This window comes from Oryctolagus cuniculus, chromosome 1 (assembly GCF_964237555.1).
Source record: "Oryctolagus cuniculus chromosome 1, mOryCun1.1, whole genome shotgun sequence".
Classification (NCBI taxonomy): domain Eukaryota; kingdom Metazoa; phylum Chordata; class Mammalia; order Lagomorpha; family Leporidae; genus Oryctolagus; species Oryctolagus cuniculus.
In genome coordinates, this window is record NC_091432.1 from 67,040,952 (window position 1) to 67,056,073 (window position 15,122).

The 15,122-nt window shown below is 40.2% G+C and overlaps 1 protein-coding gene across 7 annotated transcripts in view; it reads left to right on the top strand.

Moving 5' to 3' along the window:
- UVRAG (UV radiation resistance associated) overlaps positions 1-15,122 on the top strand; it is a 324,263-nt gene that overhangs the window by 189,863 nt on the left and 119,278 nt on the right. For all 7 annotated transcript variants that reach the window (XM_017344617.3, XM_051822278.2, XM_017344612.3 and 4 more), the window contains 4 exons: positions 1,876-1,960; positions 5,032-5,119; positions 6,658-6,718; positions 14,700-14,865. In XM_017344617.3, coding sequence (XP_017200106.2) covers positions 1,876-1,960; positions 5,032-5,119; positions 6,658-6,718; positions 14,700-14,865 — 400 coding nt within the window. The remainder of the gene's footprint in view (positions 1-1,875; positions 1,961-5,031; positions 5,120-6,657; positions 6,719-14,699; positions 14,866-15,122) is intronic.

Below are 15,122 nucleotides of genomic sequence, written 5' to 3' on the forward strand. Positions count from 1 at the left end.
CATTTCCTCAGTTACTACTCCTTGTAAAGTTGCTTTTAGAATTTATGTTTAGTTTTCTGAGGCATCTTCAAATACTTAGTTCTTCTATCTGAACCCAGGTAGCTGAAGCTCATTCAGTGTTATTCCAGAGCCTACTCCTGTATTCTAGAAGCTGTACTACTTACCTTGGACAGAAAAAGGAACCTGATATGTTTTGGAGAGATGGTGCCAGCATAGTTTCCAGGGCCTTGGTTTTTGTAAAGCTTATGGGAAACCATAAACTCTCAGGTGACCCCTTTCTGGATCTGGACCTACTCTTATTTAGAAATCATTTCAGACTTGGAGAAAAGTTGCAAGAATAAGAAGAGTATAATGAATATATGAATATATATATATATGTCATTCAGACTTACCTAATTGTTAACCTTTAGCCTTTCATAGCTGGTTAAGATATTTTTAAAATTCAATTTTCATTTTTTGAGCTTGCAAGAATTTTTTTACTTTTGTCATGTAATAGCGTGGTCTCGAGGGCCTCTCAAATTGAGGAGGAAGACACCTATTTGTATTTTGAAGCTCAGATCTGTCTTGGCTTCCTGTTTGTTGTTTTGCTAGCACTGTTAGAGTTGAAATAGCCTATTTTATCTGGGATGAAGAAGAATACTGCGAATTTCTCTATTGGTGTAAGAATTCACATACTTTCTTTCGAAAGTATGAGGGGTGGATGGTGTCAACCTAAATGACTTATAAAATTGTTAAGGTGAAATTCAGGGAGGAATTATTTGGGGGTTATTCCCTGAGTAAGCACTTTTTAAGTATAGTTGGAAGAGAAGAAAAGGGTGCTTGGAAATATGAGTGTGTTTAGATAAAATCACTTAGGTTAGTGGAATTAGTGCTAAAGTCCAAATTGTATATTTTGGTCAGTTACCCTACTTTCTGTTCCTCCCTCTAGAAGATGTGCAGAAGAGTTTAGGGCACCTTTTCTTGCCATCTCACAGTTCATGAAGCTAAACTCTTCTGTAAGACTTGCAGCTTAGTGTGTTAGAATCTTAAGACCGTTTCTCAGTGCTTAAGGACCTCTGGAGTTGTAATCAGTCCTGGATTGTCAAGAACGTAAGAAGCTCTCATAAAAGGATTTTATGATCACAGAAATCGAGGTGCGAAAAGTTAATATAAATACAAAAATTGACCTATAAGCACATTAATTATTAGAATGCTGTAGTAAATACATAAAGGAAATTAAGTGTCCTATAATTAGATTGGGGTATGAGGGTATCAATTAAAATGTGGAATAGTTCTCTAAGTCACGTCTATGAAGTTAAATTTTATTTAGCCATAACGTCATAGTACCTGTCAACATGTAAAAATACTTGTGACATAATTTGGAAAAATCAGAATACACATTTCCTGTACCCTATGATTTTTCACTAAAACTACTCATATTTATGAGCAAGATGAAAGTTCATAAGAACTACTCAAATTTATGAACTTCAGTCGGGTAGTCAAAATATAGGTAATTTTTCCTGCTCTACTTTTTCAGCTTTCCGTAATGTGTGTAGCATTTGTGGTTGAAAAGAAATTAACTTCTCTATTTAAAGTGACCTCTGAATTTTAAAACCTCATCAAAGTTTGGGTCAGCAGTCCAGAAATCAGTAGGCTCTGGTAGAGTCCTACCCTTTGGCCCTGCTAGAAACTGGATTTGTATGAAAATTGGGCCAGTAGGGAAGTTTATTATAATTAGTCCTCTGAAAGTCTTCTGTACTCAACCCACTTTACCTTCTCATGCTTTTTACTGCCCTCTCAAGGTCAGGGCACTGGGCTCTGCCTGTTGGGTTGTGGCTGAGCAGTGCTGTCTGTAACGTTACATCTGGAATTCTCCTTCCATCTCTCCCCCTTTAGGAAGTGCATTTTCAACTGAGCACCTCAAGCTTCAACTCCAGAAGGAATCCCTAAATGAGCTGACCAAGGAGTGTACTGCAAAAAGGTAAATGCAACAGTGAATAAATAATTACTGTCAGTGTTGACTTCACTGTGAGGAGATTCGGAAAAGCAATGTTTTTTTAAAAATTTTTAGTATGAATTTATATTCCATATCCCTCTGCACCACATCCACTTATTCAACAAATATTTATTCAGCACCTCCTCTGTACCATGCTTTGTGCTAGAGACCAGTTACCAAAACTCCTAGGATGTCATCGTAAGCAGAAACGCAAGCAGGTCCTAGTTCTACAGGTCAGAACCCCCGGCTGGTGTTTCCATCTTCCCGGGTCTTCTGCGTACAGGTTAGTTTTTCTTCTTCAGTGATTTCTTCAGGCTTTTGCTTCTTGTCTGCTCATTTGGGTTACCTCAACAGCTCTATTATCATTCTCTCCATCTTTTAGTTCATCCTCCTTGTCGCTGACTTCTCTTGAAATATCATTTTTACCATATTTTTTCTCTGGAAGTGATGATTCTTCTGCTGAACGTTTGAATGGCCTTCCTTCAGTGGGCATCCTAGTGGCAGGCATTTAGCCTAGCATTCAGGCACTTGTTAAGATGCCCACGTCCTGCTTTCAGCGATCATGGTTCAGTTCCCTGCTCTGGCTTCTGACTCCAGCTTCCTGCCAGTGCACACTCTGGGAGGCAGCAGTGACGCAAATGCTCGGGTTCCTGCCCCCACATGGAGACCTGGATGGGTCCCCACTCCTGGCCCAGCCCAGCCCCAGTCTTTGTGGGCATTTGGGGAATAAACCAGTGGGTGGGAATACGTGCTCTCTCTGTCTCTCAAATAAGTATTCTTTTTTTAATTGGTATTATACAACCACAGTTAAGTAACTCCCCAATGTTTATTTATGCAGATAGCTTCCCTGTTTTATCCAATTCATGCTTAATCCATTACAATATTTGTTCTTTGCTCATCTTCACTAACTTTTCCGGAAAGTCTTCCCATCCTAAAGTTTTCAGTTTTCTTCAAGAGACCTTAGCAATTGAGGATTAAAGAATGTTAGACCCAGAAACCACCTCTTCTAATTCTCTCAGTTTGCAGATTAGCAAAGCAAGGTTCAGGGAAGATGCTGGTTATCCAGCTCACTAGCAAAGCCTGGATCCTATTAAGTCTTCAGTGCTGTTTTAGATGAGAAAACCCAATGTTTTTTCTCCTCTCACACACCACGCCACGCAACACTTTTTGACACCAGATTCTCATTCAGTTCTGACACTGTTTACCTGAAGATACATCACTCCCACAGGACTGCCTTTCTCTTTTAGATGTTAATTGCAAGTCCCACGTTCTGAGCTGTGCTTCTGACCTGCTATAAATTGTGGTTAGTAAAACTGTTCACAGTACTCAAGGAAACATGTACATTTACTGGTTTGTTAATAAAGGGTATTGCAAAGGATATGCATGAACAGCCAGATGGAAGAAATGGGTCAGGGGAAGCTATGAGGGAGAGCCATGGAGCTTCCATGCCTTCACCAGGCAAGCCACCCTCTCCGAACCTAGACAAATCTAGAAGCTCATCCTGTGTTGGCCAGGAGTTTTTATGGTACTTGGTTACTGGCCTTCTCCCCTCTTTCCCTTTCCCAAGTATGGGTAGGAAGGACTGAAAATGTCAACCCTCTCATCACCAGGTCTGGAGAGTAATCAGCCAAAGGTGCCAACCCTAAGTTTCCTCATTAGCATTAACTCTGGGATGATTAAAAAGGGCTTGTTATGAATAATGTATTCTGTAATGTCTCCATTTTACCTTTACCTCGGTTTCTCCTTAAATTGTTTACACAGTTGAACAGACAGTTTATTCTGGGCATTTTATTTATTTATTTTTTTGAAGATTTATTTATTGCTTGAAAAGCAGAATTACAGGGGGGCAGAGTCAGAGAGAGGTCTTCCATCCGCCGGTTCTCTCCCCAGATGGCTGCAAAGGCCAGAACTGGGCTGCTTCGAAGCTAGGGGCTAGGAGCCTCTTCTGGGTCTCGCACACGGGTACAGGGGCCCAAGCACTTGAGCCATCTTCCACTGCTTTCCCAGGCCATAGCAGAGAGCTGGATTGGAAGTGGAGCAGCCGGGTCTCAAACCAGTGCTCATATGGGATGTTGACACTGCAGGCAGTGGCTCTACTCATTATGCCGCAGCGCTGCCCCTACCCCCTGCCCCCGAGCATTTTAAATGTTAATGTTTCTTCAGAAAGTCAAGAGAAGAGGGGTCAGTGCTGTGGCTTAGCGGGTAGAGCTGCCACCTGCAGTGCCAGCATACCATATAGACATTGGTTCAAGTCCTGGCTGCTCCACTTCTGATCTAGCTCTCTGCTGTGGCCTAGGAAAGCAGGAGAAGGTGGCCCAAGTCCTTGGGGCCCTGCACCCACATGGGAGACCCAGAAGAGGCTCCTGGCTCCTGGCTTCAGATGAGCGCGGCTCCGGCCTTTGTGCCCATCTGAGGAGTGAACCAGTGGATAAAAGACACCTCTCTCTGGCTCCACCTCTCTCTCTAACTTTGTCTTTCAAATAAATAAAGTAAATATCAAAAAAAAAAATATGAAAAGAGCTGGGTCTTCTCATGCTATGACTTTCTGCATATTCTTTTTACTTTATTATTTATCTAATATTGCAACAGGTTGTTTTTGAAATACTTACTGTTGTGAATGAAAAATGAAATACTACTTTGGGGGAAATATAACCTCATTAAATATTGGCTATGAGACCTTTGTTAGTTTGTCTCTAAATTTGGTTTCCTTGTTTATAAATGGTTATAATAATAATCTATTGTCATTGTAATAATTAGATAAACCATTTGTAATACTCTTAGCATATAGTAGTAGATGCTCAGTGGATGACTATTTGTACCTTTATGTCTCTTAGCATGGCGCAGGCAGCCACGGAGGGTCTCATAATTAGCTTGTTTGGTAGCATTTGGAGACAGGTCAGGAGAAATGGTAGCTGTTATTCTTACCCCTACTTCTGAATTTCTGTGGCCTAGTGCTGACCATTTAATCTTCATCCACATTAGTTTATATGTAAAGTGTTACGAAGCATACAAGCCTATTTTCCTAACAGTTGTGCTTTTTTTTCTTTCCTCCTTAGAGAACTCTTCCTGAAGACAAATGCTCAGTTGACAATTCGTTGCAGGCAGTTACTCTCTGAGCTTTCCTACATTTACCCAATTGATTTGGTAAGTTCAACTTTTGGATGTTTTTCTTTTTGGAAAGGTTTTTGCTTGAAATTTCCTTTTACTGTTCGAGTCTTAATAGTATGCTGTCTTGTGATTCAGCCAGGATCTAGTATGAGTTTGAAAAGTAAATTAAGGCTTAGAGTGACAAATTATTTCTGATTTGTTTAGGATCTTTTTTTTTTTTTTTTTGGAAAGTCAGAGTTATACAGAGAGAGAGAGAGAGGTCTTCCATCCGATGGTTTACTCCCCAGTTGGCTACAATGGCCGGAGCTGTGCCGTTCCGAAGCCAGGAGCCAGGAGCTTCCTCCGGGTCTCCCACACAGGTGCAGGGGCCCAAGGACCTGAGCCAACCTCCGCCACTTTCCCAGGCCACAGCAGAGGGACGGATCGGAAGTAGAGCAGCTGGGACTTGAACCGGCGCCCATATGGGATGCCAGCTCTTCAGGCCAGGGTGTTAACCCGCTGCACCACAGCTCTAGCCCCTGTTTAGGATCTTTTTACTTAACTAAATCATCCACTACTACCAATTCTGACACATACGTGTAGGTTATGTATGCTGCTTCAAAAATATAATTACTAATTAATTTATCTGTACTAGTTTTTAAGATAATCTCAGAGAAACTGGCAGAAAGTTAAGGTTTTTTTGAACCTGATTTCTTAGAAGAAGTACAAAAAGTATATCTTAAATAAAACTCATTAGGACTCTTCTTTAGAGGACTAATCTGCTAAATTTGATGGTTTTCTTTTCAATAAAAAGTGATATAAAAGACTAAAGAGAGCAGATAGGATTTGCTTTTCTCATAGAATGTTCTTAAATCATTTATAGATATTAATTCATCAGTGGATTTTATTTTAAAGATTTAATTATTTATTTGAATGCCAGAGCATCAGAGAGAGAGAGAGAGAGAGAGAAAGAGAGAGAGAGAGAGAGAGAGAGAGAGATAGGGAGGGAGGGAGAGAGACAGAGAGAAAGAGAGAAAGAGCGAAATCTTCTATTTGCTGGTTCACTCCATTCCCCAGTGGCTACAACAGCCAGGTCTGGGCCAGACCAAAGCCAGGAGCCAGGAACTCCATCCTGGTCTCCCACATTGGTAGCAGTGGCCCAAGTACTTGGGCTATCTTTCTCTGCTTTCCCAGGCACATTAACAGGAAGCCAGATCAGAAGTGGTGCACCTGGGACACAAACCAGCACTCTTATATCGGATGCTAGTGTTTTAAGCAGCAATTTAACCTGCTATACCATAATTCCAACCCCCAGAGGATATTTTTATGATTATTATTTTATCTGACTTTTTATTGGGATATGATGTTTTCAATGTTTTTATTATAGAAAATTTCAAGTATGTTTAAATGTAGGGAGAATTGTATAAGGAATCATCTTGTCCTCCTCATTCTGCATCAACAGTTATGATAACATTTTGAATCCAAAGCGGTATTGTTTTTGAGTCAGTGCTGCCTCTTGAATTCTGTGGATCTGAGTTACAGTCTCTGATTTACATATAAGAAGAATTAATTTCATTTTTTGGTTAAATTCACAGAATGAGCATAAGGATTACTTTGTATGTGGTGTCAAGTTGCCGAATTCTGAGGACTTCCAAGGTATTTTATTTTTTATTTATTTCTGAAGATTTGGTGTATATAACATATGAGAAAAGAATTATTTTAAAATGTGGTTATCTAGCATTTTGTCCAGAAAGATTTTTGGACCTTCTGCCCCTTCCCAGTACAGATATGTAGAGTCAGATTCCTTGATGAGAGATGTAACTGCATGTTTGGTCTAATCATGGAAAAATAATTATTGAAGCTTATATTTGAAATTTAAAAGAAAATTTTTAAATGAGCTTTAAGCAAAATAGGTAGTGGTGTTCCTGGGAATAGTAATAATCTCCCTATTCTTTTGGTTTGATTTTTGTTGAAAATGGAGGCCGGTGCTGCGGCTCAATAGGCTAATCCTCCGCCTTGCGGCGCCGGCACACCGGGTTCTAGTCCCGGTCGGGGTGCCGGATTCTGTCCCGGTTGCCCTTCTTCCAGGCCAGCTCTCTGCTGTGGCCAGGGAGTGCAGTGGAGGATGGCCCAGGTGCTTGGGTCCTGCACCCCATGGGAGATCAGGAGAAGTACCTGGCTCCTGCCATCGGATCAGCACGGTGCGCCGGCCGCAGCGTGCTGGCCGCGGTGGCCATTGGAGGGTAACCCAACGGCAAAGGAAGACCTTTCTCTCTGTCTCTCTCTCTCACTGTCCACTCTGCCTGTCAAAAAAAAAGAAAAAAAAGAAAGAAAATGTATGTGTGGCTGTGAGCCAATATTAATCTGTTGTCATTTTAAAAGTCACTTTTCTGCTGACCTGAAAAGTATTTGAAAGTTTACCTTTGTGACATCAACCACTACCATAGGTTCAACTTGCTTCTCTCCTCATTAAAAAAAATACATTAAGGGTATTCTAGAATAGGATTTGTAGAAATTTTTGTATTTTAAAAATCTTTTGTTTTCCTATTCACTGCTTTGAGTCTTATTAAATATCTTTATAGGTTATTCCCAAAGCTAGTGTATTACCTCTTTGGGAAAAAGTTACTGTGATAGTAGCTGTGATCAGGACTATCTTCCATTTTCCTATACAGAAATTATTGTTATCTGTGGTCCTTTACCTTTTCAGACTGTTTTAATTAGTCACTCCCTTCAGCCCTTACAGGTTCAATAGTTGGAATGTGATGTACAAGAATGATAATCCGCGAACTAGAAAAACTGAGTTCAAGTTCTGGTTCTTCTTCTATGAACCATGTAATTTAGAGCAACTCATGTAAACTTTGAGTTAATTTCTTGATGTATGAATATATTAGTTTATTTCCCATCTGTCTTAATTGATTGCTTTGAAAATTAGGTGAGACATTTCAATATCTGTACAAGCACAAGATTTTGTCTTATCTTTAATCCTCATAAAAAAAAAAAAAAAAAAAAAAAAAAAAAAAACAAAAGAAACCTATAAGGAAAGTGGTATTCAGTGATTTGCTCAAAAGCACAAAACACGATACTTATCTATCTCAGATTTGTCTGGTTTCCATTACACGATACTCCCTCAGATCTCTGGAAGTTGCACAGATGTGGTTTGGTGTTAATTTTTTTTCCAATTTATTTATCTGAGAGAGAGCTCCTATCTGCCGGTTCACTGTCCAGATGCCCTCCACAACCAGAGCTGTGCATGAGCTCAGTCTGGGTCTGTGCACGTGGGTAACAGGGACCCAATGACTTGAGCCGTCACTGCTGCCTCCAGGGCTGTGCGCTAGCAGGAAGCTGGCGTCAGGAGCTGGAGCTGGAGTAAAGCCCAGGTGTTCTAACGTGGGATGCTGGCATCTTAGTCAATGTCCTAACTGCCAGGCTGAACACCTGCCCCTAGTGTTCATTTTAGGCAAAGCTGTGGTGTCTTGAAGCCCATGGCACATCAGTTCTCCTCATTCATTGATTCATTCACTCAGTAAACATACTTGGATCTGGGATATGGAGCATTCATTCAATACTTATGGAATACCTGTGTGCTGGGCTTTTGAGGGTTCCTTCATAGGATGTGTCACCTATTTAAGGAGCATGCCAATAACTAAGAAAAGAATCAGTTAACAAATATTTAATAAGGGACTAATCTGTCATAGGGAGTGAGGGCACCTACTTTAGGTAGAGCAGTCAGGGAAGACCAACATCGAACGGAAGATGTGCAAATGGAAGGAGGCAGCTGTGCTATAGCGGAAGGGAGAGCACCAAGTCCAAAGGTCATGACGGACGAGGATGGGCCTGGCGTGGCTGGCATAACTTAGGGTTGCCAGTGCGGGAGCAAAGACATGTACTTTGCCCAAATTATGTAATCTCACAGCCTAAATTCTTTACCTGTAAAATGAGATGACAGCTCTCTCATTCACTGTGCTGAACGAATGACATAACATTTGAAAGAGCTTTTCACGTGGGCAGTGCTCAGTAAATATAATTGGAATTACTTAAAAAGCAGCGAGGATGGAAAGGAGGGAAAGACAGGAGCAAGGGAGGTCCGAGAAGACCCACAGGTCCTTGTGCTGGGCGCAGAGTGAGCAGGGCAAGAGTGCAGTGAGAGGAGACCCGAGGTCAGCCCGGGCGTGGTTTCGCTTTTATCCTCAGTGAAGTGGGAAGCTCCTGAAGGACTTCAAAAGGGGAGACAGCATGAGCTGAGTTATGCCTTCAAAGTCACCACGGTTGCTAAATACAGAATGCTGTGAAGGGGGTAGTGAGAGAAGCAGAAATACCCCTATCAGTGGAGTGGTCTGTTACTTTAATCCTTTGTGGGAAGTTTCTTGATTCTATTTTTGTTTTTCTTTGAAGTACTTTGTTTCCTGGTTTTTCATAGCTTTTATAGCTGTCTACACTTGGAGTGCCCAGCAAACTGAATACTTTCTCCCTCCTCTTTTTAGGGTAGTTGCTGAAAAATGAAATGGCAGATAAAATGAAATAAATGTGAAATTTTACTCTAAGCGCCTATCCACTCCCCAGTACCCTGAAGAATTAGGGATTTTAAGAAGTATATATTGTATTGGACTTTAAAATCCTATGTTACTATTCTCCAAGGCACTTGGATATTCTTAATGTATTGAGTCCCCTGTGTTTGTCCCCTTCTGTGCCAGATGTGAGCATAGACAAAGAGTATTAAATGTTGATCCTGCCTCAGTGAGGTTACAGTTCAGTTGAGGGTATCAAATTTGTAATCAAGCCAGTTCCTGTCATGACACTGGTGTCTTCCTTACTTAGACTTCTTAGTGTTCTTTAGTAGCTGCATTCTGGGAGAGACTACAGTGAAGGAACTCCACCCAGGTTCTTCTCTGACACTCAGGAGACTTGGCTGGGTTAGACTTTATTCTGCTTGGGTTGACACTGTTCAGGAAACTCTACCTAGTTGTCCATCATTTGTTGTGATTTCTCTATGGGTGAAGTACTGTTAGAGTGTACCAAAGAGAGCTGGATATAATGGAAGAGACTTGTCCAGTAAAGGGTGCTCATCTGAGTTCCATTGACGGAGACATTTGGCTTTAAAAAAAAAAAAAATGTTTGTGCGTGTGTGTTTTTTAGTAATCCATAACATGAGAGCATTTTGTGGTAATGAGACCCAGATTTCCTTCTGTGTCTGTATCCCTTTATGCAGGCATGATTTCTTGGAAAGGAGAGTCCATATGTCAAACAGTATCTCATTGAGAACATGGATTGATTCCATAGATGCTGTGGCAGTGATTAGAGTCTTAAATATTTTGTGCTGTCTGGATCAGTGAGTGCTTGGTTCCTTAACAGATCCGCTGCCTCAGTGATTGGGAAGGCAGGATGGTAAGAGCTTTTAGATCACTTATTGTACTTGGATGCATTTGACACAGAAATCATATAATCAACATGTAAATCAAAGGAGCGTTTGAATTAATTTATAATATTGTCATGGCCATTGCGTGTCTGTGGAAGTTATTGTCACAGAAGTTACACAAAAGCTGCAGCTTTGAGTGGCTACACTGCATCTCAAAAACTAATCAGAAATGTTTCTTAAGAGGAAACTGTGAGTTTTTGTTTTGTTTTTAAGCCCCTAAGGCGTTGTTTGAACTAGGATCTTTTTCACATACCTGAGTCTTACAATTCAGTCCTGTTCCTCGCTGGAGCCTCCACCCCCTCCTACTCTGTCTCACCAATGAAACTATCATCTGTGACCTTCCTAACCCCCAGAGCAGCGTAAGAAACACAAGCCTCTGCTCTGCATTAGGTGTTATGCACGTCATTAATGCTTACTGGAAAAGCACACCCCAGAGAGCTGTGTTTTGGCTTTGGCAGGTAAAAAGTCTTTCAGATCTTGGAATGCTGGAAACCTTAAACCTTTTGGTTTTTCAGCTAAAATGATTGGCAACAGAATGTGACATCTGAGGTTGCATGGCCTGCAATAGCCATAATTAACCACATGAGCTCACAGTTTCCCACTGGAGGTTCAGTGGTCTTGGGGTGATGAAAGTGACTTCCCTACCAGGAGGTGGTTTTCCTTTCGAGGGTATTGGAATACCCTTGGGTCCTATAATGCTTCACCCGTGGTCCTTTTAAAATGCTTTTTAATATAAAGCTTCAATATTGGAAATCCAACACCACAGTGTTTAACAGGGAGGCTGTGTGGAGCACTATGGCCTGGAATGGGAAACAAGCTGGGGCTTTTAATAGGTGGAGCAGGGAGTCTTGTGGTTGCGACAATGGTGAGTGCAAATAACCTGAATCAAAGCTGATTTCCAGTTTTACTCGATTTTCATCATTTGCTGTTTCCTTTTGATTTTTGCTTTCTGTGTGTACGCTTCTCTTAGAGATGCCTTCTTTAAACTTAAGCAAAACTGTTTGTTCACTGGGGGAGATAATGTAAAAAGACCAGTTTTTTTGTTCTGGTAGCAGAGATGTGAATAGTGTAAAAATACACAAACATAATTCTTTACCAGTACCTCCTTAGTAGTATGGGGGGTTTAACATTAAAAGAGGTTTTAAAACATTCATAATTTGCCTTTGACCTGTTTGGATGACTAATTAAGAGGCCTTCTACTACTTTCTGGAAGTATTCAAATCTTTTCTTACATATCATATAGGAAAGTCCCAACCTAACGTAGTGTTATCATCTTTTTTAAACAACAACCAAAAAAAGCTTATTTATTTATTTGAAAGGCAAAGTTTCTTTGTGGGGGTTGGAGGGGGGGAGAGCGCATGAGCGAGCACACGAGAGCGAGTTTCTATCTGGTGGTTTGCTCCCCAGATGACTGCAGCGTGCAGGGCTGGGCCAGGCTGAAGCCAGGAGCTTCATTCAGGTCTCCCATGTGGGTGCAGGGGACCAAGCACTTGGACCATTCTCCACTGCTCTCCCAGGTGCATTAGCAGAGAGCTGGATCAGAAGTGGAACAATTGGGACTCGAGCTGTCACCCTTATGGGGTGTCAGACTACAGATGGTGGCTTAACCCACTGCAGCACAGCACTGGCTCCATGTTTTCTTTCTGTACTCTAACTCTTCTCAGTACTCTTCTTCTGTCCTTTTAAAAGCAATTTCTTGGGGCCGGCGCTGTGGCGTAGTTGGCTAAGCCTCCGCCTGCGGTGCTGGCATCCCATATGGGTGCTGATCGGAGTCCCATCTGCTTCCTCTTCCAATGCAGCTCTCTGCTATGGCCTGGGAAGACAGTAGAAGATGACCCAAGTGCCTGCCTGGGTCCCTGCACCCGCATGGGAGACCCAGAAGAAGCTCCTGGCTTCAGATAGGCCCAGTTCTGGTCTTTGTGCCATTTAGGGAATGAACCAATGGATAGAAGACCTTTCTCTCTGTCTCTCCCTCTCTCTATCTGTAACTTTACCTCTCAAATAAATACATAAATCTTAAAAAAAAATTTCTTGAAGACCAAGTCCTTTTACTGCTAGGAGCATTTTTAATTGGAAAGTTCCGTTCCATACAGAAAGCAGGAGGCAGGATTCAGTGACCTGTGAAGGAACTCGCAGTCCCAACTCTGACTCCAGAAATAGATACTTTGGGTGCTGGAATGTGGATACAGTTCTCCCACTTCTCCCATCACTCACTGATTTTTACCTCTATAGCTTTGACCAAACCACTTATGGATCTCATTGTTCTCATTTCTAAGTTGACAATGTCAGATGAGGCCTCTCCCAGCTTTAATACTGTGTGACTGTGAATGTATAATGTGAAGTACTAGTGTTCCCAGGGCAGCATGATGCACAGGTCTCTGTAGCAGTAAAGTGTTGTAGTGCTCTCGAGGTCCTTCCGTGGAACTGGGACAAGAGGATATGGTATCCAAAAGTATTTAGGATTCTCATGAGTAAGAGTATGATTCAGTAGTCAGTTGAAATGAATGCTGGTTGTTTTTTTTTTGTTTTTTTTTGTTTTTTTTTTTTCCCCCTGAGTTTAAGAGAACAGTTGAGAAACCCATTTTCTGTCAGGTACTACACAAGTCATTGAGAACTCATAGATTTTCTTTTATGCATTCTTTCTCTTACCAAAAAAGCATAGAAACTAAGGGTGTGTTTGTGTGTGTGTGTTTGTGTGTGTGATATGCTTGGTATATTTTAGGCTCCCAAGTCAAAAAGTTTATTAGACATTCATTTTTAACAGTGAAACTTTTGAGGCAATATGGTAGCATGGATAAGGATGGAGGATGTGGTGTCATTTCAGCTTATTTACTAGCTGTATTACTTTGGACAGTTTCCTTAATCTCTTTATGCATTAGATTTGTTGTCTTTAAAATAGATGGAATGGCATAAAATAAGATGCCCAGTTTAGTAATTCTTGGAAGGTGAATGAGTGTCAAGTACAAAGAACTACAGACAATTCCAGACGAAATAAGAATGTAGTAATAGTTGCCCATTTTGTAAAATGATCAAAGGGAAACCAAGAATCTGCTATGTTAGTCAGGGGCAGAGAACACAGTGAGAAATATATGGCTATAGTGGCATTCCTGCCTTAAGAAGGTAGTACTTAAATGATTAAATGTAAATGTAAAAGAAGAACATGAAGCGTAGTATTAATCATTGAGATTAAAGACACCCCCAGAAGTTAAGGCATAGCAAACTAAGATTGTCATCATGGTGTTAGCCACTTTTTTCTAGCCAGCTGAGGTATTCCAGCTTAAATGTTAAATATTTTAGGGTACGTGTGTTTGTGCATGTGCACTTTTTAAAGTATTTTAAAGCTCCCATAGACCAAGCAAGTTTTTCCTTCCTTCTGGGGGAAGTTTAAAACTTTTTGTTGCATTATTGTCAGTTGTGAGTACCTAAATCATCATTTGTCACTCAATACGTATTGGTAGAAATCTGGATGATGAGTTTACAGACACAAATTTCTGTGCCTTTTAAAAAGCTGGATGCTTATGTTTGACAGCAAGACCATTGGTTTTTGTTCCAATAGTTACTTCTACCTAAACTGCTTAAATAGATTGGCCTGCGAACAGTGTGGTTTTTGACCTGTTTCAGTGTTTCCGTTTAAAACATTTTTCCCCTTTTCCCATCTCAAAATTCACAAACTTATTTATGCAACACTGTCTTTATCAGTATCAAAAACATACCCCCTAAAAAGTATGTTATTCTATTTCACTTCATTTTAGAATTAATAATGTTATACAATACTACAACACTACAACTATATTACCTAGCAAGTTGTTCATGAATAAAATGTATTGTGATTACTTAGTTTGTTATATTTAAGCCTCTGAAACTAATGTTCACATCATCTTATAGACTCAAATATTTCCCTTTAAAAATGTTGGGGAAAAAAGTAACAGATATTTGGCACACTAAGAACTCTTGCTTTAAAAATACACATAAAGTTAATCACATCACATTAATTATTAGGAAATAGTTTTAAATATAGTTAGTTAATAAATTTTCAAGGCTATTTAAAGTTTCAAGGTTTGTTAATGTGCCTAGGTTGTATAAAATTCATATAATTTAGATAAATGATTAATATTTTATTTACCTCTTTTATAAGATTTCCTTTGGAATAGATTTGTTATTATTTCATAACTTTATTTATAAGATACATAGTTGTTTTCTTTTCCTCTGCTTTTGAATTTACAGCAAAAGATGATGGAAGCATTGCTGTTGCCCTTGGTTACACTGCACATTTGGTCTCCATGATTTCCTTTTTCCTACAAGTGCCCCTCAGATATCCCATAATTCATAAGGGATCTAGATCAACAATCAAAGATAATATCAATGACAAGCTGACTGAAAAGGAAAGAGAGTAAGTGTTTTTTTTTAATGCTTTTAACATCAAGCCAGTGTGAACTATATGGTATACTAAAAATATTAAGTGTGACCTAAACTGTGGCAACTTATCTATAACCTTTGTAAAGTACTCCATTTCTTTTAAGTGTACTCATTTATTTAGACTTTAATGCTTCAAATCCTGCAGTCCCAAAAATTCCTAGTGATAGCACAGTTGACTCATTTCAGTTTAATTTTCTTTCCTTTTACTTTTGTGAGCACAAATGTCACATG